This window comes from Carassius gibelio, chromosome A18 (genome assembly GCF_023724105.1).
Source record: "Carassius gibelio isolate Cgi1373 ecotype wild population from Czech Republic chromosome A18, carGib1.2-hapl.c, whole genome shotgun sequence".
NCBI classification, from domain to species: Eukaryota; Metazoa; Chordata; class Actinopteri; order Cypriniformes; family Cyprinidae; genus Carassius; species Carassius gibelio.
Genome location: NC_068388.1, coordinates 2,544,385 through 2,570,392, shown reverse-complemented (window position 1 = coordinate 2,570,392; position 26,008 = coordinate 2,544,385). Strand labels below are relative to the sequence as shown.

The window sequence follows — 26,008 nt, the reverse complement described above, 5'->3', positions numbered from 1 at the left end:
AATTAATAACGTTATTAATATGACGTCGTTTATAATCACTAAAGCTGCATTTATTTGATGAAAAATACAGTAAAAACAATTAAGTATTATGACAATTTATTTGTTTTCTGTTTACAAATATATTTTGAATATATTTGTATGTATTTATCTTAAATGTATTTAAAATGTTCATTTATTCCTGTGATCAATTGACAGCTGTATTTTCAGCATCATTCCTCCAGTCTTCAGTGTCACATGATCTTCAGAAATCAGAATAATATGATGATTTACTGCTCGAGAAACATTTCTGATTATTATCAATGTTGAAAACCGTTGTGCTGAACAATATCCAAACTGATAAATGTTTTCTTTTTCAGGATTCTTAAAAAAAAGAAAATTAAAATGCCCAGAATTTATTTTATATATTTTAAATGCAAATCATTTGTTACATTATCGATTCAGACATCAATGGTAGTGACATTTTGATACTTTTTGTGATGATGTAAATGAAACTCTCAATAACTTCCCCCCAAAAAAATATTCCACTCAGAAGAGAAATAATTTGAAAATGACTTTCTTTAGTAAAGAATATTGGTACTTAACTGTTCAAAACTTGCTGCAATGATGCTAGGGTTAGGGTTAGGGTTAGGGTTAGGTCTGCTGTATCTGTGTGTTCACACCGCCGGCGTCGAGAGCGTCAAAGTGGCCAAAAGTCATTCATTTTCAATGTAAGCCGGCGTCGAGCAGCGGCGAGGAGAGTTGAAATCAAGGCTTTATGGTAATTAGCTATGATGCTGTTGGGTAGCAACCAATCGGAACGCAGAAGTCCACCGCTTGAGAGGATTCCAGAGCTCTGACCACATTAGTTCCCAAGCACTATGGAGGACAGGTTAATTATTGCCATTTCGCGTTTGCAATAATCTATGATGTGTCCCTGAGGGACATAAAAAATCAATTAAAAGTGATACGCGGACCAAGGTGTCTGAGATTGTTCATTTTCCTAGTGAGTTGCTGATGTGCAGTAACGTTATAGGAATTATAATCTAATGACATAATAAATAATAGTACTGTAGTCCCAGTTTACTTTTAAACAAATTTCCCTGATTATACTTACATTAAGTAATGTTTATACTTGATTATATTTACTTAAGTAGCATTTTCAATGCAAGACTTTTACTTGCATCGGAGTATTTTTACAGTGCTTTATACATTATTAGGTAAAGGATCTTAATACATCGTCCACAACAATATTTAATTAGGTTAACTTGAAACGTTACCCTCCTTGTGATTAGTCTGCACGTGATCAACAAGCTTGTTTGCTTTGCGGCCACTTTAAATACAAAATAAGCATTTGATCTACGTCAGAGCGTCTGAGAGTTCACGAATCTTTCTGCAGCGTCGCGAGCAGAGCGGCGAGAGGGATTTTTGACGCTCGCGAGCTGTTTGGGCTGTAACTAGAGGGGCGTTCACACTGACGCTCATTAAATCGCTGCAGGTCACAGATGTGCTGCACAGCTGGATTTAGTAGGCGTTCACACTGCCGTATCCGAATATATGCGGAGCATGTGAGCACAATGTGTCTGCCCTTGCTATGTCTATCACAATATGTAAAATAATGCACATTCAAATATATATCACATAACATAACTGAATCTGCACCACCGTTCAAAGGTTTGGGGTCAGTGATGTGATACATACATGTATTCGTTTTTTTCCAAATAATGAATACTTATATTTAAGTTGATCAAAAGTGACCATAAAGAAATTATTTTACAACTTATTTCTCATCTGAGAGCAAAAAAGAAAAAAAACTTTTTATATAAGCCACTACTCTAAATGTTTTTATTTGATAGATATTAATAATTTTTTAGTAATGATGCATTCATTGATTGATCAAAAGTGATGGAAAAAAAACATTTGTAATGTTACAAAAGCTTTCTATTTCTAATAAATGCTGTTCTTTTGATCATTTTATTTATTACACAATCCTGAGAAATAAAATATATATTCAGGTTTCCACAAAAATATGAAGCAGAACAACGGTTTTCTACATTGATGATAATCAGAAATGTTTCTTGAGCAGCAAATCAGCATATTTTCATGATTTCTGAAGATCATGTGACACTGAAGACTGGAGGAATGATGCTGAAAATACAGCTTTGATCACAGAAATAAATTACAAGATGAATCTATTTGAACTTTTTCACAAAATGACTGTTTTTACTGTATTTTAATGAACTAAATGCAGCTTTGTTGAGCAGAGGAGATTCGGCCCTAATTACTTCTCAAGGGAAGCAAGGGATCTTGTTAAAATTCTGTCCTCTAGCATGAAGGATGTTTTATTTATTTTATTAATGCTCGGCTTTAGCACGGAGGATTATAGGAATGCATTATTAAAGGCACATTAGCAAAAACAGAATCTTTAATTCAATGACTTCATGGGAAGACAAGTTTGTGAAATGTGATTCTGATGTGGACTTGGTATGATCATGAAATGCATCAGTGGGTTTCTCCGTCTCAGGTACACACATCTCGTGAGTCTGCTTCCATCAGCATCGACCCAGTCGACTGCAGCTGAACGCCAGAGAGGAAATGATGTCATGGTTTGGGGTGAAGCCCGTCTCCTCCTCATGGCATCATCAATCACGCTTCAGGGTGGTTCTGACACAACTAGAGGAAAGTGACTGGAGACTGATAATGTGAGATGGATAGACAGACAGATAGACCTCCAGTAGAGTGTGAGAACAGTGTGTTGTGATGCCCAGCTGACTCCGTGTGTTTGTCTGTCTGAGCTGATAATAGCTGATAATAGCCCTTTTAGAAAGTCCTGAAAACACATTAAGCTCCAGCACAGTGAGTCAGATGCTCTTCCAGGTACTGAGACAGAGCCAAGTCATCATTGGTAGGACGGACCCTCTGGAGGTCACAGGGGACATCCTATTTCATTACATGTCACTAAATTTAATGTGGAAACTGATTTGTTTGGCTGTTTTACTCGTTGGTCAGACAGCCTCTATTCTGCAGGTGTTACTCGCTGTATCGCATCAAAGTATCACATCAAAGTTGTGCATATGATGAGAATGATGGCCTGACCCATGCTCCATGCTGTTTTCTGCCAAAATTAAATCTCAATGCTTTAACTTTTGAAAATGAAGAAATTAACAGCCATAAAAATTAGACTTGTAATTTTACAGTTGTAAATTTTTATATATTATTCTCAAATACTTTACAGAGATAAGTTACAATTGTAATAACTTTTAAAATTTTTGCTGTAATAATAAAAAAAAAATAACAAACAACAATAATTTAAAAAAAATCTGTTTATTTATGTTACTGTCAAAAATAAATTACTGTTAAATATTTTTTACTGTCAAATATTACAATAGCAATAGTAATATGTTTTCAAGATTAATATTTTTGTTGAAAGACGAAGAAAATAAAATTATACTACTACCAATAATATTAATTGTTGTTATTATTATTATTATTATTACAATATATAATGATATAATATACAATATTATAACTATTATTATTTTATAATTATTCAAGTCATATTGATATATAATAATTATTTGTTTGTTTGTTTTTGGACAAATTTTGTAAATCTGGAGTTTATTTGTTATATTTATTTTTCAGATGCTCAAATTATTTTCAGATTACATTCGGGTTTTTTTTCCAAAATTGTGAAGCCCGACCTGAATGCCGTAATATTTCTGTGCATACTTTTGTGTTAATGTCAAGTTTAAGACTTTGATTTCCTTCTGAAAAATGGCAAAAAAGACAGGACAGTGAAATCTTTTTTTTACTTCTAGTTCTAACTTGCGCTGTGTGTTGAATGTTCAAGACACTGCAAAAGAGTCGTCTAACTCAGATGTACATAGAAAGACAATTGAAAACCAGTGCAGTGGAATGCAAAAAGTCATTGTGTGTGAACAGCCCCTAACATTAAAGATGCTTACAGTAGGTGACCGAAGTCTGTGCATTCCAGACGCAGAATTAAAATGCAGTATGTTAAGCTAGTGTTTAGTTGAAGTGTGTGAATTGGGATTGAATCTATGTCTGTTTTAGGAGACACATATGTTAGCACTGATGTTGAGGTGCAGGTTGAAAGATGGGCGGGAAAGGGGCTGTTGCCATAGAAATGTGAGGGGTCAGATTCGGGGGGCATGTTGTTTTGTTTTTGTTTTCTGGAGCAGGTCATTCCAAGGCCAGATGTCTCCCCTTACTCCTTCCATAGGAATTTTCATCACGTAGCGCAACGCAACACATGCTTTCATCCCACCCGCTGTGTCTTACTGTATTAATCAGAATGACGAAGCGTAAAAATGGCCACGATCGATTCTCACACTCTTTTGTGAGCGGTGCTGGCACACGTTAATAGTGTTTTAATGCACCATGTCTCCGTTAAAACGCTGATAATGTGGCAGCACCGGTCCCAAGGACAGATCACTTCCAAGAGCTATGTGTGATGTTTAGATGTGTGAGCTCGCTGGAGGCCAGTGTTAATCTGAGTTTGCGCAGGGGGATTCGACAACTGTGCCAAATCCAAGCGCAGTCTGTGTTTCTGCCAGAATCCAGTGTTGTTTTGGGGTCTGTTTGGACTCACACCAGAGCGATGAGTCTGGGGTCTGTATATCTCAGAGGAGTCATTAAATCGTGGGCCAAGAGGTCAGAGGTCACAGGGTGAAAGGTTTGGTCCGTGTTGCACTGGGTGTCTGGACAGACAAGCGTTGTACGGATGAGATGAATTAGTGTCTACGCCTTTCTGAATGTTTTTGCATCTTCTGCACTAGCAGCACAACTGTTTTCAAACATTGATGATAATCTGATAAGTTTCTCAAGCAGCAAATCAGTATATTTTCATGATTTCTGAAGATCATGTGACACTGAAGACTGGAGTTACGATGCTGAAAATACAGATTTGATAACAGGAATAAATTATATTTTTTCTATGTATTCAAATAGAAAGCATTTAATTTAAATTGCAATAATATTTCACAATTTTGCAAATCAATGCAAGCTTAGTGAACACGAGGCTTCTTTCTTTCAAAAACTGTAGTGTAAATGGTTGTTTTTGTTTAATTGAATATTTTAATCATTTCTTCACTCTTTAGTCGTTTTCAGCACATTTGTGAAGATCGTGAATAGCATAATGTCATATTGTTGAATTGAATTATCTGCACATCTATGTGACCCCCCATTGCTTACTCAAAACTAGGGCTGCATGATTATTCGCATGATATTGCGTAGCTTGTCAGCGAATCACGGCTCTGTGTAGTGAGTGCCTCTCCATTTGAAAGCAGGTGATGGATATTTAGTACTAGTCACAGAACCAGCTTTACTAAAGAGACACGCATGACAATCGCGTGAGATTAATTGTGCAGTCCTGCTCAAAACTATACGTTTTCATCTGGACTTTCACTGTTCACCTTTATCCTGGTTCTCACCGAGGAGAGCCTTGACCACACGCATGATCCCTCTGTATCATCAGCACAAGAGAGCAACAGAGAAAGCTGGAGAAAAGGGTTTTCTTGAGGAACATGAGACAAACATGCAGCATATGGCAGGCGTTGAGCCCCGGGGTACAAATGAGCATCTCACCCGAAGTGTTTCCCTTTCAGCAGAACCATGAAGCATATGTAGTGCATGAGAGGAGAGTTTGGATGTCAGGACCCCGTCCCATTAGAAGAGCTTTGGAGGGATCGATTCAAACCTCGACATGCTCACACCTCTTATGTTTAATGATGTTTTTTTCAGTTTTAGTTGTTTTAGTACACCAAGATATACTGAATGAAACTTGGCAACTAGCTGAAAAAAAAAAACTATATTATACTTCATCTCAGTTCAAAATTATTTCATTTCAAGTAAATAAAGTTATTTTTTATGTTCTTTGTTTTTATGATGTATGGAGATGTTTTCAGTTGTATGATATCTTTTATGATGTTTTATTACATTTTAGACACTTTTTTGCATTCCACATTTAAGATTATATATTTCAATATTTAACAATTGTGTTTATACAGAATTAAATATCAGTATTTATTTTTTAATTAAAATTCTGATTTAAATAAAAAATAATTGTATTACTTAAAAGTATGGTATTCCATTGACAATCAATAAATATGTAATTTTAAATACAAAAGTATCAATTTAAACAAACAACTATTTTTTATTTACATTTACTTCCATTTAATTATGCTGATTTAAATAAAAAACGTTAATGCTTAGTAGTATTGTATTAAAATAAGTGTCGTTTTAAATACAGTACTGGCATAAATTGGGATAAATAAAATGAAGTAAAATAAATATTATCAATATGCACAAATATCTATATATAAATTGAATCTAAATAATAAAATGTCTTTATTTTAATTACTGTAATGCACTACTATTTAAATATTTAAATATCCTTTTTTATTTCTGGTATAAAGCAATACATTATTTTTCATTCCACTAATGCGAATCTAATGAGGATCATCATTTAATGACAATTAACAAAACAAAACTTAAAACTGCACATCTGGAAGTATTACAGTAATTAGCATTTAAGGGTGAAATTGTGCTGAAAACAGTCATGGAAATAATTACATGCAAAAAGTTATTCTATTTCTTTATGCAGAGCTTATTTTCTTTTTCTTTTTTTCAGGGTGAAATGATTGAGTGTATTCATTGTAAACTCTTTTCCAGCGTTGTATAATATATGTGTGCTCTAGAGAGCTGTTGTTACTGACTCTTGTTAAGGTATGAAGGCCGTGGAGCGTTTGGACGGCATCCTAGTTGCATAAAAAGCGCTGTATTGTCCAAACTTGTTCGCTATTTAAAATAAACGGTGCTGTACTTTATACAATCCCAGAAGTCTGTCCAATCGTTTAGAGTCAGTCAATCTTTACACAGCACATAAATCATTAGCTTTCACAGCTTTCAGCCGGGTGCCAAGCTGCGGTCCCTCCGGACAGTGCCACCCCAGAACCAGCCAAAAGCCTGTTCACCCCTCAATCCAGAACCATGGAGAACGAGGGCACGAATAAACCCCCTCTTTTACTAAAAGATGCACCTAGACGATGCCCGAAAGGCTCAGAGGATGAAGTAGCCGTTTTAGGTGTTTTATCGGAGCTCAAAGGCAGTGCAGTGCCCTCTCAATGCCCCTTTTGTGCCCCTGTGAGAGGACAGGCCAGGAAACTGACCTTACAATAGAGGGATGCACAAAGAACAGCTTGTGCGGACTGAAGCCTGAAACACAAACACACACACACACACACACACACAGAGAGAGACTCCCTCGTGTGATTATTGTTTAGTCCGTTTTGTGATTTTGAAGTTTCTGTTTCCTCTCCTTGTGATGTCATGCTTGGATTATGACTCTTTTCTCTACGTGGGTGTTTATTTAACACTTATTGTAGCTGTAACACTTTTTTTTGTTCCCCATGTTTCTCTTTATATAAGTATTATTTAAATTGTTGTATATATATAGGTTATAGTTTTTATTAATATCATGAATTTGCTTCTATTTTCAGGTTTTATTCAGGTTTAACTTTAGTTTAAATTTTAGTCAGCTTTTTCTATATATATATATATATATATATATATATATATATATATATTCTCATTTCCGGCAGATTTTCACTGCTTTCTCATGCTGTTTGTGATCTTATCGTTGTGGCATTTTGTGTTTGATGACAGTTGCACTGGTTGTTAATTTAGCTCTTGATGACAAGAACGACAGAGCAGGAAGGAGACGTTTATCTCTCCGTCTTTCTCACTTTTTCGTTCTCTCACTCTGTTTCGTCTGCTGCGGATATCCTGCTTTTGGGCTGGCCGCTCCAACCTCTGCCTGCTGACAGGAAGTGACTGTGTGCCCAGTGGTAGGAGCTTCCTGTTACGACTGGCCTGTTTGCTACCACACCTATGACCAATAATGGTCTTTTTGACACAGCAGCCGTATTCGTGAAGAGTGAGAAACATGAGTGCTGCTGTTGCTCGTACTTAGACATGAGGCGTTCGATGAAACCACAGGCACTGGTGCAGTTTGTTCAAAGTGATCACACTTTCGATTTGTAGCTGGTGAATTTCTAGTATGTTTTGTTTAATTTTGTAGTCCCATTTATTTATATAGTGCTTTATGTAATACAGACTGGTTTAAAGCTGATTCACGTTGTTAAAACATCAAAATAGGTCAGTTATTAAATTTAATTTAATTTAATTAAAAAACAGCTTTATCTAAGATATGGTGTCAATATTCCACTAAATTAAAGGGATAGTTCACCCAATCATAATTATGTCATTAATAACTCACCCTCATGTCGTTCCAAACCAGTAAGACCTCCGTTTATCTTTGGAACACAGTTCCAACGCGAGTCAAGAACCGTTTCGTCAGACGTGTCTGATTCGAGAACCGAGGAGCTGATGATACTGCACATGTGTGATTCAGCGTGAAGCAGACCGACACACACAGAGCGTCTGAACCGAACTGATTCTTTTGGTGATTGATTCTGAACTGATTCTGTGCTAGTGTTATGAGCCCAGTAACCAGGGCTCAAAAGAACCGGTGAACCGTTTTCTTCAACTGGTTTATTGAAGCGAACTGTCCGAAATAACTGGTGATCCGAAAACTGATGCAACCGGTTCCTGACTCGTGAACGAGTCATTATCTGGCACGGCTCTGTGTTCATCTTCAGTTGTCTCTTCACATCAGTTCAGTCAGTGTACTGTTTGAGTACATGAATTACTCCGGGATATTGGTTTGTTTTAACTCAGAGGGAGTGTCATTAAAACATTAAACAACATTAAAAAAGTTCACAGCTTAAGTCATTTGTGGATTAATGCGTATTGGAGACACGAGCCGGTTAAAACGATTCAGTTCGATTTGGTGAACTGGTTCAAAAAGATCCGGTTACATTGAGTGATTCGTTCGCAAACTGGATATCACAAACTGCTTTGTTTTGAACTGAAATCTAAAATATCTTAAACTGTGTTTCAAAGATAAACGGAGGTCTTACGGTTTTGGAACGACATGAGGGTGATTAATAACATAATTATGATTTTTGGGTCAACTATCCCTTTAAGTTTAACAAAAATTGTAAAAAATAAATAAATAAAATCTTTCTGCTTCCATTTCATCTGTTTGAGGGTCAGTTTTTGTAAATAAATTGATATTTTTATTCATCAAGGAGGCATTCAATAGATCAAAAGTGTCAGTAAAGACACATTAATGTTACAAATGGTTTCTCTTTCAAATAAACACTCTTCATTAGAACTTTTTATTCATCAAAGAATCCTGAAAAAAATAAAATAAATCACAATTTCCACAAAAAATTGCATAACTGTTTCCAACATTGATAATAATCAGAAATGTTTTTGAGCAGCAAATCATCATATTCTGATTCTTGAAGATGATGAGATACTGAAAACTGTAGGAATTATGCTGAAAATACAGCAGTGAATCACAGAAATAAACTACATTTTAAAAACTATACAAATAGAAAACACGTATTTTAAATTCTAATAATATTTCTTTTTTTTCTTTTTTTTATGAAGCCTTTCTAGGGATTTCTTACCAACCCCAAACTTTATAAGGGTAGTGAACTTGCTGTTGTAGTCATTTCTATAAATAACACAGATCTTAGAGTGTCGAAGTCTACTGTAATGACACACATTTGGGCTTCCTCTCCTCTTTATGTGTGATCTACTAAAATACATACTGAATGCAGTGCACACACCCATATACCACAAACCAGGCTTAACACAGTAATCTCTATACATTGTATTTTACTGCGCTGTATAACCTCTGTACTTCATATATTGTCTTGCATTTAGGCCAGTTCCCATTTTATCTAACATTTAGCCTGTAATGATAAGAGAGAAGAGATAAATTGCAGCTTCAGATGCTAGTCTAGACGACCTTTAATTAGTGTCCTCAAATGTGATTAGTTGGTTGCTCTCAGCAGGTCAGATGAGGACGTCTCAGAGAGAGTAAAGACTGAAGAAGGCATTTAAAGAGTAATGTCACGGCAGAATGAGCCTGAAACTACTGATGCTTTACTAAAATCACATCTTTAAATGCATCCACTTTAAAGAGCTGCATCTATGAACGACTTTGACCATCGCATTTTAAATCGTTTATGATTCGTGTTTGTTTTTCATTATAGAATAGTTCTAGAATTTGTCTAGCTGTGCTCTGCTTTTTATTGCAAGAGAGACTTTGCATAAATGGTCAGCTAGTAATAAAGCCAGCCTAATTCAGAGATCTTTAAGGGCTAGTTTTTGACACAAGTTACTCACTACTGCATTTTGAATTTACACAGCTGTGCTTTAATGGATTTTATGTTTGTTACAGTTGAAGTATGTACCGTATTTTTCGGACTATAAGTCGCACCTGAGTATAAGTCGCATCAGTCCAAAAAAACATCATGATGAGGGAAAAAACATATATAAGTCGCACTGGACTATAAGTCGCATTTATTTTGAACTAAGAGAAAACATTACCGTCTCCAGCCATGAGAGGACGCTCTATGTTTTCAGTGTAAACTACAGGAGAACTGAGCAGCATAGAGCGCCCTCTGGTGGCTGTAGACGGTAAAGTTTTCTCTTGATTAATTTCTCTTGGTTCATGTCAAATTAATTTTGATAAATAAGTCGCACCTGACTATAAGTCGCAGGGCCAGCCAAACTATGAAAAAAAGTGTGACTTATAGTCCGGAAAATACGGTACTTTCTCATATCTCAGTTAAAGTGTAGACACTACTAAAAGTAGAGAAATAAAACAAAAATAACTCTATGGCTGTGTTTTTTGCTGAAATACAAGCTGGATGTTTGAAAATAAAGAAATGAAAACAATTATAAGCACTGAAATTTTACAGTGAAATATTGCAATTTTTTTCATTTATCCTATTTTGTTAATATTTTTATTAAGTAGTAATAGAAATAATAATTGTTATTATTATTATTGTATGGTCATATTTATAATTATGTGTAATTTTTTTGTCCCAATTTGCAGTCCTAAAAGCAAGCACAGCAAACCTGGGAAAAAAAGGCATTTTAAATCATAATTGCAGTTTTAACTATTTTTGCATTTCTATTTGCAAAGTCACAAGAGTCACATAATTGACATATTTCATGCTTGCATGTTTCTGAGATGATATTGCATGGTTATGTGAAATCAGAAAAAACAGACAGCATGCAATGCAATGCAATGACCTCAGTGCATCTTCCCGGGATCCCTCATGACTGAATGGACCACACTTTATCAGAGCAGTGGTCCGCCTTATCTAGACCGCACAGGAAGACTGTTCCGGTTGCCATGACGACCGCTCCACCAGGTGTTTATGGAGATGAAGTGCTGTGTTTGCCTGTAATTACCCGAGCTTGACTGCAGAAGTCTTGAATTGACTTCTATGCTTCAGGAGACGTGGCACACGCCTGTAGACTCTAGAAGCAACAATCAGCCGAGTCTGAACGCCTCCCTGGACAAAATGCATTATAGAGTGTATGCATTATGTATGGTGAGAAAGAGAGATTCATGCTTGCTTGCTTCTCATGCACCAGGTTTGACCCTTTAACTGTGTCATTAGCTAGCGTTCCTGTCAGGTTTGAGACATTCAGGCCTGATTCGACAGGACAGTTCTGAATCTTTCACTCGTTTTGTAACATTTGGCCGTTTGCATCTTTAGACGGGCTCCTTCTTCTTCATGTTCATATCAGTGTCTCCTGTTTCTTCATGTGAAGTTCTTGTGTTTAAGGAACAGCAGTCGTGTTGTCGATGTTGTGTCAGTCTCTCTGGTGCCGTTCTCACAAGTCTTCGAGACAGTATGTCCGCTTCCCCTTTTCTTCCCCTTCGTTTCTATTTTGTTGTGTGTTGTGGTTGTGTTTCTAGGTGTTTTTAAAAGTTTTTAGGATGTGCGTATATAAGAAAAAGGATGTTTCATATATATTCCACTGTTATTGAAGTAATTTGAAAAAAAAAACAAGATCAATGAAGATGTTTAGTGCACAGCTAGTATATAAATGCATGTTTTTTTTTTGTTTTTTTTGGGCTGTTGATGATGTTTAGAATACAGCTATACAACTATGTATTTTCTAAAATGATTTTATTTATTTCTTGGTTAATACATTTATTCATTTACAGCTTGTTTTAATGTGTTTTTTGAACTTTGAAAATATTCTGTCATTATATTTTATATATATATTTTTTTTATGTATTTGCTAAAAGGGTTTTATTTTATTTATAAGAGATATTATATATATATATATATATATATATATTTTTTTTTTTTTTTTTTTTTTTTTACTTTTTAAGATGTTACTCATGTATGTATTTGCTAAACGATTTGTTTATTTGCTTATTTATTTAATATGTATGGAATATAATGAAAACTGAGCCCTGAATCAGCTGATCAGAGGACATAATCAAATGAACACAATGCAGTACAATATTTCATAATTTTTAAATGTTTATTGATGTTCACCCATGTAAACAGTTATAATGAACATCACTGTTCTATTTAGCATTTATCTTCATATATTTTACTAAAATCTATGAAAATGTTGTGAAGAAACTGTTGAACTAATTATCCGTTGAAACATTTTAAAGTAGTAAAATCACAGAAATAATTTGTTGTGTTTTTAAAGGATTGGAAAACTAATCCAAATACAGAAAAATAACATGCAATCATTGTGATTTTCAGTGTTGCGTAAATTGTTAATATTTAATATTTCGCTCCCTGCCCTAGTGCACACGAAGACATTTTTGTTTGCTTTTCTCTTTGACCTTTTTAATTCGGTCTTGTTGGCCTTAAGTATGAGTGAGTGTCCAGCGGTGATGTGAGTGTTAGAAAAACACGTCCAGTGATTATTCTAATACGCAGAGGGAGTCATGCAGAGGAAGGAAAATAAAAGACGTCAGCCCAGCTGATCTGTAGCGTCCTGTTGAGGGACTGAAAGAGGCCAGTCTCTGCCACACCGCCGCCCTCAGACCGAGAGAACGACTCCTTTCTTCTGCTTCATTCCCTGCTGCTTACACAAACACATGCCATTCTCTCATCCCCACACACACTGAAGATGCTGTGCTCACTGCCAGCCACTTTTGGTATCTGGGAATCGGGCAGGTGGGGATGGGACGCCTCACGTAGAGGCGCATCTCTCTCCTCCATTTACAATATGGCAGAATGGAGAACATGTTATGAAGTGAGGCCGACTTGTTTGTTTCACAGAAAGTCAGGCGGCATTTGAGTCCATTCTCCATCCCAAAGGAGAGCGCAAACTCCCCGCTCTTCAAACCAACAGCAAACATATGTCACGGTCGTTGGAATTTGGGTTGCTTTGTAACGCGTTGTGTGTTTGGGCTTGTGTTAATCCATGATAAATGGCATTCGATGACAGGGTCATGAGAACACGCATATGGCTTGTTAATTGCTTTGTGTTCATATTCGAAAACAAAATAACAGATGACTGCATACGACCAGAAGAACAGTACAGCAGACGTACACATCATCAAATGTCTTGTTGACCTTGTTGTTTTCTGTGTATGATTGAAGTTTATTAGCTTATTATTCATGAATGCATAACTTTTAGATTCATTTATATACGGCCTTTTAATAAGCGGAAAAGGTCTGTTGGGATTGAGTGATATTACCTAAATAAAACATTTAATTGGATCTTTTGGCATGTTTTTATAAATATACTAAGATTTTGTATTTTGCATACTGTTTGGGATGAATAGTAATGGATTTGGGATGTAGTGTGATAACCTGAACACATTCAAGCATCTTATTCTGTTTTCTGTTACTTTTATTTTTTCCAGGCCCTGCAGAAGTTGGCGAATCAGTATTTAAAGAGGGACTGGCCTGGGATCAAACCAGATGACCAGAGGACAGACTACCGGTGAATAAAACACCCTCTTTAACAAGTTTAAGATGAAATCATAAGGAGCTTGTTGTTTAATGACTGTTGTTTTCGGAGTTGTGATTCTACAGTCAAAAAATAGAAATGGCAATGTTTTTACTCTAAATATAAATCTCTAAATCAATGTCTTAAAGGGATAGTTTACACAAAAATTAACATTTTGTCATCATTTACTCATTTCATCATTTACAGGTGTTCCATACCTGTATGATTGTTTTTCTTCTGCTGAACACAAAAGAAGAGATTTTGAGTTGCTGGTAGCCATTGATTTCCATATGAAAAAACCCCAATGAAATTCAGTTGGGACTAGAAACTGTTTGGTTATCCACATTCTTCAGAATATAAAAAAAATATCATTAGAAAAAAAAATAGAGAAATCCATACAGGTTTGGAACAACTTGAGGGTGTAATTGTTGGGTGAACTATGCCTTGATTAAACCTTTTTTGACTACTGTAGGATTGCCATCATTTTTTTAAATGACGGTTTGCATGGTAATGAAAATGTGAATTAAATCAAATAACCTCCCCCCTACAGTGACTAGGAGCCAGTCTATCGAGATTATTAAAATAAATTCTTTTCTTTAGGTAGGAAGCATTGTATTTACCTTGAATAAGTTATTTATGATCATGACTGACCATGTGTGAAACAAACTTCCAGTTTAGAAGGACGACCTGTGAATAAATCGCCATCTGAATGTGAAGGAACTGTGCTAATGTTCTTTTACTGTAAATGCATGCAATCAGACACTGTCAGAATAGGGCTCCTGCTTTTGTTTGCATGGGAATATCACTCCATAAATAAATCAATCATAAATAGTGTTTGCAATCAGTAGCCATGTTTTTCCTGCTGCAGGAATGTGTATGGAGTGTGGCGGGCTTATCTTGAAGGCACCGTGCAGGTGACCCAGTCTCGACTCAACGTCTGCGAGAACTACAAGAGCGACATTTCGGACCCTGCCAAAACCTTACGCCTCTACAAAGAACAGCAGCTGAAAAAGGTACTGACTTCGATCCTGTGTCCTTTGCCCTGATCCATCATGTAATTCTTTAACACCCCTCCACCTCTCTCTCTCTGCTGTCCGCAGTGCATTGACCAGCTGGGTCGGATCCAGGCAGAGCTCCAGGATTCAGTAAAGGATCTGGCCAAGTCCAAAAAGAAATACTTTGAGCTGGAGCAGATGGCCCAGGCTGTGCGGGAAAAGGCCGACATTGAGTCCAAGTAAGTGTCTCTGGTATTGCAGGTGCAAACGGCTCCAGAGGTGCCCAGATCAGAAACACGCACTTCACAAGTGATTGTACCATTAATTAAAGAGTAAGAACTACATTCTCCGAAAAAAAAAAAAAAAAAGTATGAAGCTGTCACTAAGGTGGTACTCTTAAGTTACAAAAGCTAAAAGGTATTTCTTTGTACCATGTTTAACCCTAAATGATATATATTAGTACCTTAAAGGTGCATGTTAATACTTTAAAACTGCATATTGGTATCTAAAATGTACATATTAGTACCTTTTGTAAAGCTAAGTTTCACTTTATCAGTTAATGCATTTCTTGGGAATCAAACCCATAACCTTGGTGTTGCTTGCGCATGCTCTACTGGAATGCTTTTTCCATAAAATATGTGCATATCGGAAAGTTGTAATTGCATTATTTTTCAGTACAGCTCAGATCCTTTTATAGTTGTGTACATTATATTGGGAATCAAACCCATGACCACGGCATTGTAAGCACTGTGCTCTACTGTTTGAGCTTTTTGAGCCTTTTCCATAAAAATGTGCATATCTTGGTATAGCAATTTAATTATTTTTCTTTTCTATTTTCTTCCCTTTTATTTACATTTAAAATTGTGTATTTGGCGAAGCAACATGATCTACTGTTTGAGCTGCAGGAATGCCTTTTCTATAAACATTTGCATATTTTTTTTATTTTTATTTTTTTAAGTAGGGCTTAAATCATTTTACATTTATTTACATTACATTGGGAATCGAAACTTATATAGCACTTAAGTCCTTTTTCTTATATTTAAATGTTTGCATTTGGTAGAAACCTTTATGCAGAACCACTTACATTATGTTCAAGGTACACTTCAGTTCATGCAATCCCTGGGAATCAAACCCATGAGTTTGGCGTTGCTATCGCTGTGTTTTACTGTTTTAGCTACAGTAATGCCTTTTCTATAAAAATGTGTATACCTTGGTACTGTAATCTTATTTTTCAGTAGAGTTTAAATCCTTTTACTTTTTTGACTGACAGTATCATGCAAAGTGACTTATACTGCATTCAAGGTGCGCTTTATCAGTTTTTATATTCGCTAGGAATCAAACCCATGACTTTGGCATTGCTAGCTTTGTGGGCCTTTTCCATGAAAATATGCATAATTTGGTATTGGAATTTAAAATGTTAATGCACTGAGCAGTTTTTCACCTTGTCGAAGATATTAGGCTCAGAATCACAAACCTCGAAGCATTAAAAGTGCCAAAGAATATAAGATGTGTTTTTGTGTTGAGATGCCTTCATTAAATATGCAGTTCCATGGCTGATTCTTAAAGGAGTAGTTCACTTCCAGAACAAACATTTACTTACCCCCTCGTCACCCGAGATGTTTTTGTTAGTTTTTTTTCCAGTCTTTCTTTTTTTTTCTTTTTTTGCTAAATAAGACCCTTCTTCCATGGCAGGGATCGTTTAATTAGATCCATTTGAAGCTGCATTTAAACTGCATTTTGGAAGTTCAAACTCACAGGCTCCATAGAAGTCCACTACATGGAGTTAGTTCCTGAAATGTTTTCCTCAAAAAAACATAATTTCTTTACTACCAAAGAAAGAAAGACATCTTGGATGACAAGAGGGTGAGAACATTGTCTCTTTTTTTCTGGAAGTGAACTACTCCTATAAGCCCTCAGTAGGGAATACCCCACTCTGTTCAAAGCATTTTATTAGCCTGATGCAGAATTTGTTAAACACACTTAGCCATCTCTCTCTCTCTCTATCTTCAAGGGCCATTTGTACCCACACAACAATTGCCCTTCCAAAGCGTCTGCCAAAACCGGATTACACCGAGAGGCGAAAGACGAGTCCAGTTGCACGGTGTTGTGAGCTACTCACTCGGTTTTTCTATTGATTTTGGCTATGGATATTGTCCTGCTTCACATGGCCGGCAGTAAAGCTGAATTAGAATCAGTTATTGTTCTCAGCGGTCAGAGGAAGATGGGAGAGACTCTGTCTTTGTTCTTAATTTCATGCAAAATTGATGAATCAAATTGTATTAGACCCCAGAACAACTTTGATATCTAATGATGAGGGCTCTGTGATGTGGGCGTAATCTCTGAATCCAGATGTAAATCTAACATAAACACAGAAAATTGGATGTTAATATTACATTTCAGAATTTTCTTAGATGGTTTGTGCAGATTTGTTTATGAATTTGAACATAGTTGGTAAAAAAAAGAAAGCAACTTTTGGTTTCCAATGAACATAGCAGTTCACCTATAATAGTGTTATCCTAATGTTATTCCAAACCCAAATTATACCATGGTACACAAAAGCATTGGTTCTTTTTTTTTGGGTTGAACTGTTCCTTTAAGATAAGAAGTCATCTCAGAAATGGCATAACTTGATTTTGTGCCAGCTTTATAAAGCCTCTTCCTTCCTTTCACAGGTTGCAGGAGTGATCCACACTAGTTTGATTTATAATGTCTGTTTCCTCCTCGACACAAGGCTTTCGTTTCTCCTGCCTGTTGCTTCCGCCGGGCCTGATATATCTGTGATTTATAATACCTGCTCTGTGTTCTCTCAGGTCGAAGCTGGGTCTGTTCCAGTCCAGGATAAGTTTACAGAAGGCCAGTGTGAAGGTAAACACCAGCGTCTGTCTGTTTCTTTGAGAAACATTTTGCTTCAGCTCGAAAACCTGATTTACTCTTTATGCCATGTTAGTGTAGCATGACCACTATGTTTTTGGGTCTTCTGTCAAGCTCAAAAAATGTTCATATTTTGCTCAGCTGAACTAGAATATAGAAGTAAATGATTTTAATTTTGAAGTTACAGAAATGCACCATAAAAGTAGTGCATACAACTACAACATACACTATATTTCAAGTCTTCTAATAGTGTTCAGTGAGAAAAGGACACATGTGACCGATGACAGTTCAGGATGAAGTGAATGATACAGTGTTAGAATGGCTTGATGCATGGTTGTTTTAGAGGCTTGTGCTTTGCACTTCTTGAAGTTTTGGGCCTTCTGTGTGTGTTTCAGTTGAAAGCGAAGAGGAGCGATTGTAACTCCAAAGCGACCCACGCAAGGAACGAATATCTTCTCACATTGGCAGCCGCTAACGCACATCACGACCGATATTACCAGACCGACCTGGCCAGCTGCATCAAGGTGAGCACCACAGCAATGCACTGCTATTTTAGTATTCAACTACTATTATTGTATTTATTCAAAATTGTATCTTTTTTATTATTTTTTTATTTGTGTATACTTTTTGTAATTTCAGATACTTGCTTTTGACATTTTGAATAGTATTATATATATATATATATATATATATATATATATATATATATATATATATATATATATATACATATAATATTTCCATTTAGATTTATTTTTTGTTTTAGTAATTGGAGTACTTCAATTTATTTATTTATTCATTTATTTATTTTTTTAAGTTTAAATTTTCTTCTATTTCTACTTTGAATTATTCCTGCTTTATTTCGAAAAATTAAACTTTGTAGTTTTAGGTGATTTAGTTTTAGGTAGCAAAAACTCGTCAGTGATGATTGACCTCTGAACCAAGCATCATAAAGGCATAAAAACGCCCTTTATTAATTCTTTAGTTAAAAAAAAACCTTGAAAAAAGTTTTCTAAATCATCCTTTTTAAGGACTTTTCTTGGTGGATGACCTTGTGTTTTATCACGTGGGTGGAGTTTGCTCCATGTCTACAGTGCTTAATTTAACTGAACATTAGAGTATTTATTTTGTCATTTCTGTTGTTGGTTGTGTATTGCACATCTTAACGTTTTACATGAGTTATGTCTGTTGGCATGAATCTAGTACAGTGGTTCACACAATGATGTTATCTATGGACAGATCAAACTATGTACTTCCTGTGTCGTTTTCCTCACAGGAAAAAGCTCCCTTACAGAGAGAAAGAGCTGCATACTTTCTTTCTCTGCCCAGTATTGCTCATTTACAGCTGGATAAGAGAGGTCTAGTCTTATGACACTGAATGTTTGCTTGCATTAAGCTGTAGAAACTACGTTACCTCCATTCTGGTGTGTGTGCATGTGTGTTTGTGTTTTAAAATCTCCTCTGGTGTTTCTAATAAGCATTGTGCCGTGCATGTAAACACACTCACTGGCTGGCGACTATGTTACAGTTCCTTTCTCCTGCAGATGTTAAATGCTTGTAATTGCTGGATTACATAACTGAATGTTTGGTGTTTGTGGTCCAGCATATCTGGCTGTGTGTGTAATAGACAGAAGTTGGCTAGGACATTGAAGCACGTCTGGTATGTGTTCACATCGCTCGTGGGACTTTATCACAGCTCAGGGAACAAGTGTGGGATTAAATTAACCAAAATGTAGAAATAATCAAAGATTTGTTGATCGAGCTGTGTTGCATCACTTAATAAACAGCAATAGTTTTAATATTGCATTTCCTTTTAACCTGTGAGTTTAAAGTTAATCCACAACTGAGACTTAAATCAGAGTTTATAGTAACGGGGTTAAAGGTAAACTGTTTTAAATGTAAATTAAAACCAGGATCAAACTGATGGTTTAAAAGTTAGGTACAACAGAATTATTAAATAAACCCTTGATTTAATCTAGATTTATTTTTAAGATTTATTCGGTGCAGCCAAATTAAAACTAAAACCATTAAAAGCAAACAATTATTAATTATTGAAATGCATATTTTAAGTATAGTAAATTTGTGGGTGGGTGTGATATCTATATATATATATATATCTATATATATATATATATATATATATATATATATATATATATATATATATATATATAATACCTAAAAAAAAAAATGAAAACCCATTTCTAAAACTTTATCTAAAATTAAAAAAGGAACATATGAAAATACAAAATAATTCAAATAATGAATAAATCTGATCCTACAATAACACATCCTGAGCTGTGAAAATATAAGTCCATTTTGCACTGGATGTATGGATAAAACATTTAGTTTAATATAGTGAAATATTTGTGATTTTAAAGTTTTGTCTCCATCAATAGAGCCAGATGGTGTAGTTAAAGGCAGGTGTTAACAGGGCTATGCTTAACCAACCAAACCTTGACCTTTTATTGACGTCACCCGAAAAGGAAATTCATTTCATAAGTGGAGCAGGTTATTACACTTTGATGAAAGAGATGAAGACATTTGTTTTCCACCTTTGTGACAGTGTGCACTGATGAATCTCTCACAGTAAAACCAGAAGCGTGCATTAGGACTGTAAATAGAGTCGTGTGGATTTCACGTTGGCTTTAACAAACCTCATGCACGGTCCGAGCCCATTTGCAAATACATTTTCAGCCAACTATTCAGGCCTTGTAAGATGACGAGTGTCCAGTGATGCTGTGCGGTCGTGTCAGTGCAGGGTTGTGCCAGTATAAATCAATGCTTCATCTCCACAGACTGACAGCCGCTCCACTCATGGCCTTATTTAGTGATGCACACCCTCTCGAATTCTTCAACATCTTTCTTAATCTTGGACCATTGGGAGCAGATATCTGGGAGAATGTGCTGGCAAAAAGACCACCACATCCTCAAAGATACATTAGTCAAACCGGTCTAAATCTGACATCAGAATATATGCTAGTCAAATGAGAAATGAGATGTTTTATTTGTAACTACAGAAGTGATGCATTTCAAAACAGATATAAAAAGACACATGGCATCATGGGTGATGGAGAACTGAAACAGATTAACAGAACTAAAGCAGTACACGTTAAAAGGTGACAGTAAAATATATTAAGCTCCATTAACCATATGAAAGTCACTCTCTTAAAAGTATTTTGCAGCAGCACAAATACAAGGCACCATTATGCAGTACATGATTAAACATATTATTAATTATTTCATCAGTCAGCATGGTTTGATATCTTCACACTTGTCTATTTACAGTTCCCAGGCATCTTGCATTTACATTTATTCAGACCTTTTAAATATACATTTGAAAATATAATCTGTATAGATTTTATTGTTTTTCTTAATGAAGATTATTTAATTGGTTGGTTTTATTGTAACTATTTTACTATTTATTCATTTGTTTTTGTTTTTAATCTTATGTTATTTTATTTTATTGTATTCTATCTTATTGGCATCCGTCTAATTGAGTATCATTGATATACTTTTATAGTTTTCATTAATATTAAGATTTATATATGTGGGTGTAAGTCGTTTTTAGTCATTTTGAGGTTTTGTCATTTTTAATAATTTTCATATCTATGTAGTTCTTAAATTGTTATTTCTGTTTTAGGTGTTTTAGTACATCAAGTTTTTTATATTTTATTTACTATGTAACAAAATGTAAGTAGTTAAGTTTTAGTTAACTATAACAATCCTGGCTTACTTTAAATGTATTGTATTTTTTTTTAAATCAGCTTCACCGTCAGAAGTTTGTATCCGATTGTTAATCTGTTGTTTAAATCTTTCTCTTTTATTTCTGCACTTCTACTCGTGATCAGACCAGACGAGCATTAAGTGAGCATTTTTCTACTTGATGGGTCTCATTTGTCTCGTAACGCAGCTATCAGCTTTGTTTCTCCACCGCCTCCAGAACCGAACTGCTAGTCTCCTCCTGTTCTTACCGGAGGACATCATCTGTGCTCCACCCGCTTTGTGTTTGACCGAGAGCCATACGAATGCAATCTGAATGAGAGAGAGAGAGAGAGAGAGAGAGAGAGAGAATCTGTCTTAAATTATTGATAGATGGAGAGTCAGTGCTTCAGGCTCCACCAAATACAGAACAACCGGCCCACCACAGCCCTTCTCCTTATCTCCCATTGGCTGAGCCCGTATACTTGGTTATGGTCAATCTACCATAGCTGTACACAGAGCTCGGTAGATTACTTAGGAATTGTAATCAGTTACTGATTACAGAATACATGACAAAATTTGTAGTCTGTAAAATAATCTCTTAGATTACACATTTTTCGGTAACGTAATCTGATTACTTTTGGATTACATTTAGATTACATTTGTGCTAACCCTTATTTGATAGCACATATATTGAATTAGCCTAATGTTGTGCTATTTTGACACATACAGCGAAAAAATATATATTTCAAAAAATATACAAGAGCCACAATTGCTTCTTTTTCAAGTGTAATGTGTGGACAGTTTTACTTACAAAATACTAACATTAATGCGCCTTGCTGTTAGCGTTTGCTAGTAACACTGAATAAAACTGATAATTAATTACTTATAAGTAAATTTGGAAAACCGCTACACTACAAAAAACAATATTGAAAAACATGAAATTCACAGCAAGATCACTGCCAGGTTAAATATTTAATCTAATAAAACACTAGAAGTGCATATGAATGTGTCAATGGCAAACAAAACAAAAATAGCTACATTGCAAACATGAATTTTGAAAAAGACTAAAAAAGGAAGAAAAAAAGGAAATTTAGGAGAATCCTACAGTGTTGCGCGTTTTAACCAATCGCACACAATTCTGTTGAGTTTAGAAATGCGTTGGCCATGTCAAAGTCGTTCGGATGATGAAAACTCGATGAAACTCATCAGTTTTGTTGAGCACATGCACGTTCGCTGACTGAATTCCGGACTCTTGCGAATTCTCTAATCATAAACAACAAAGCGCAGATGTGTGTACAATGTAAGTAAGAGATTCAATACACAGTGTAAATAGCTTTAGCGATTAGAACAATAGTTTTGTTCTTTTGAGAGTACTTAGACTTAGATAGATCAATGTTAGTGATAATGTCACTTTCTATATATAATTTAATTGCTGTTTGAATGATCGTGGAAAGTAAAAATTGATGAAAGGAAAAATTATATAGCCTAATTATAATTTTTTTAAAGGTTTTTATTAAATTTTAATCACGTTAATTACAAATTCAGCCCCATTAAACATTTTTTTTTTTTTTTGCCTACATGACACCCATTTCTGGTTCATGCCTAAAAATACTGGTTTATGATGTTTAATACATTTGGCTGCTTTTAGCCTTGCCTTGGAGTTGGTTCACCCTCCGCCTATGCTCGTCAGTCATATTTCCAGATATATTCTTAGATATATATTCCATTGCTGTCAGGGCGGATTTAAAGACTTCTTTTACCCTGTCTTTTCCAATTTTTATTTTCCTTGCACATGTAGTTTTTCTCAGCATAAGTGTTTCCAGGTTCATTTCTCCATGTGTCTGTGGCAGTTGCTCCATTTGGCGGTCCACATGAAAGGAATATTCCAGGTTAATTTACAAGTTAAGCTCCTAGACTAAGTGGCATATTGTCAGTTGCCATAGAAAATCATTTTGCTTGTTCCTCTGGGTTTTCATGTATTTTAAAAGCAGACATCACAATTAAAGTAATACACTTCCAATGGAAGTTAATGGACCATGCATTCAAGAGTTTAAGAGCAGAAATAAGGTGCTTCTATTTTTTGTAATTATATTATATTGTTTTGAAAAAAGTCTAAATTTTCCACACACTTATGTGTTAGTGTATATGTCAATTAGTGTATATATGTATAAAAGTTTTTTGCTATGTCGTGCTTTCGTTGTGCACTTATTTTTACAATGAAAGCACATAAATAAAAAAAAAAAATGATCCAAAAATATTTTGGTGGAACCTGAAACTTTGTTTTGAGCTTTGCAAATAATCCATAAAAAGTCTTGAATCAGTTCATTAAATTCATCACAATTTAAACATTTCTAAATGTCATGAACCGTTGCAGCACTTTTTTATACAAACTCTCACATTGCATCATGATCCTGTTTTGAGTAGGTCTCTCTTTTAGTCCTTATTTTGCCTAGTATGTTTAACGGCATCTCAGAGGTTCAAGAGAGGGGATTTTCTGCTTTCGAGGTGGGCTGTGGGTTTTCCCCCATGTTTGTCATTGTTGTATTGTACTTGTAAATGTGAGGAAAGAGGTGAGAGCAGCCTGATGTCAGATGTGTGTGTTTTGCATGTATTCTTAGATCTTGTTCCTGTTTTTGTGCGTGAACCAGCCATCAAACACCATCAGCATTGTGTCACACTTCTGCTCTTGTTGTTTTTTATAGAAGGTTGACATTTACTGAACTGTGAGATAATGTGGCCTCCCTAGAAACACCCAAATGCACATATATTTCTATAAACTAATATCCCTGGTAAAAGCTTAAAGGAGAAGTACATCCAAAAATGGCAAGGTTGTCATCATTTACACACCCTCATGTTGTTGCAACCCTGTATGGCTTCTTTTACATATCTTGTGACCAATTACTGACCTTCTTTTGAATGGTGTTGAACATTAACATTGCGTTATTAAAACTACAATGATATAATTTAGTTTAGGTTGAATTTTTTTTTCTTCGTAACCTCACATTAGTATAAACATGTATAAAAATAACTTGCATATTTATTTTGATAGCCTCTATTTATAGCCAGCAGACGGCTGTTGCTAAATGTGCACCACAGGTTCATATCGAGTCTTCAAGAAATCTTCCTCTGTGTGTGTGTGTGTGTGTGTGTGTGTGTGTGTGTGTGTGTGGTGGAGGGTTCATTAGTTTCCTGCAGGAGGCATTGGGGTGTAAAGTGAAGCAATTATTATGCAGCAGAAGTGTTTGTTCGGCTGATGCTTGTATTTGCTTTATGTATTTTCATGTGCTGTGTGTGTATGCGTGTGTTCCCATCCCATGCACGTGGAGACACATTTGGGTATGTTTTCAGAGAGTTTGTGAATGTATAGCCTTGACAAAATAACCTAGCTTAAAGAAATCGTTCACCGGCCCAAAAATTGCGAACTCTCTCTCAGGCTATCTGAGATGTAAATGAGGGTAACACTTTCATTCTTAAATCATTAACAAACATTATATAATTCTTGACTGATCATTAGGTAATATATATTCAAAACCACTAGAGATATGAGATAACGTGCTTGTTAATGTTTACTAATACATTTATGATCATTACCTAAGGATCAACGGATCATCATTTAATGTAAATAAAAATTCTTAAAAATGGCATTAAACTTTTTATCCATTTTATCATGCACTTCTTGTAAATCTACCAATTATTTTAACAGATGTGATGCAATTACTAAAAGCTTTTGTTAATGTGCAGCACATTTGCTGCGGATGAGGTGCGATATGGGTAAGTTTAGGGACGGTTGAGTGGGTCAGAAGAAGTATACAGGAGTCAGTTTTATCACTATAAGGAAACATGGTTCAATCGGTTTATATTAAATTGTTTCAATAAATGAACGAGTATTTTCTTGGAAACTAGATGTTTTCTCCTGTAGACTTACGATTCAAGGAATATTCTGTTTAATGATGTACAGTAGTACACTGATATAACTGTTGAGGCAATACAAATATATTTTGCACCCAAATTACAATGTGTTTTATGTTTTTAGCGAGCATTTAGTTAATCTTAACTAACGGCCCTTTACATAAACGTTGTTACAGCAGTTAAAAGTCCAATGCCCATAAAGATATTAAAAGATTAGGAAACAATAAGCATTTACAAATGATGAAAAGTGTCAACTTTAGCTTGAAAACTGTGAAAAACACAAACAAATGATTAATAAATGATTTATTAAGATGTGTAAATAGTAGAAGTTTATACAACTAATGAAGACCGAATGTATGACCTTTACTGACATTGATTAAGAGTTAAAGAGTTAATAAATAATAATATATTAACATAAATAGTTTGTGAAGTGCTTAAAATTACTAATTAAGCTCATTGTAAACATTTGTAAAACAAAAAAGCATTAGGTAATATGTGAACTGAAGTTTTAATGACAGTTGTTAGCAAAAGTACATTAACAAATAACCTGTTAACATCTGCTAAAATCTTTTTTTTTTTTTAAATGAGCATGATCAGTATGAATTGAAAGTTTAATAACATTGGTAAGCATTAAATAATGATCTGTTAAGCATTATATAATGTCT

The 26,008-nt window shown here is 35.2% G+C and overlaps 1 protein-coding gene across 2 annotated transcripts in view; it reads left to right on the top strand.

The window, feature by feature from the left end:
* LOC127934356 (F-BAR and double SH3 domains protein 2) overlaps nucleotides 1-26,008 on the top strand; it is a 74,805-nt gene that overhangs the window by 26,658 nt on the left and 22,139 nt on the right. For both annotated transcript variants that reach the window (XM_052531681.1, XM_052531682.1), the window contains exons 4-8: nucleotides 13,778-13,857; nucleotides 14,732-14,876; nucleotides 14,964-15,097; nucleotides 17,669-17,723; nucleotides 18,125-18,253. In XM_052531681.1, coding sequence (XP_052387641.1) covers nucleotides 13,778-13,857; nucleotides 14,732-14,876; nucleotides 14,964-15,097; nucleotides 17,669-17,723; nucleotides 18,125-18,253 — 543 coding nt within the window. The remainder of the gene's footprint in view (nucleotides 1-13,777; nucleotides 13,858-14,731; nucleotides 14,877-14,963; nucleotides 15,098-17,668; nucleotides 17,724-18,124; nucleotides 18,254-26,008) is intronic.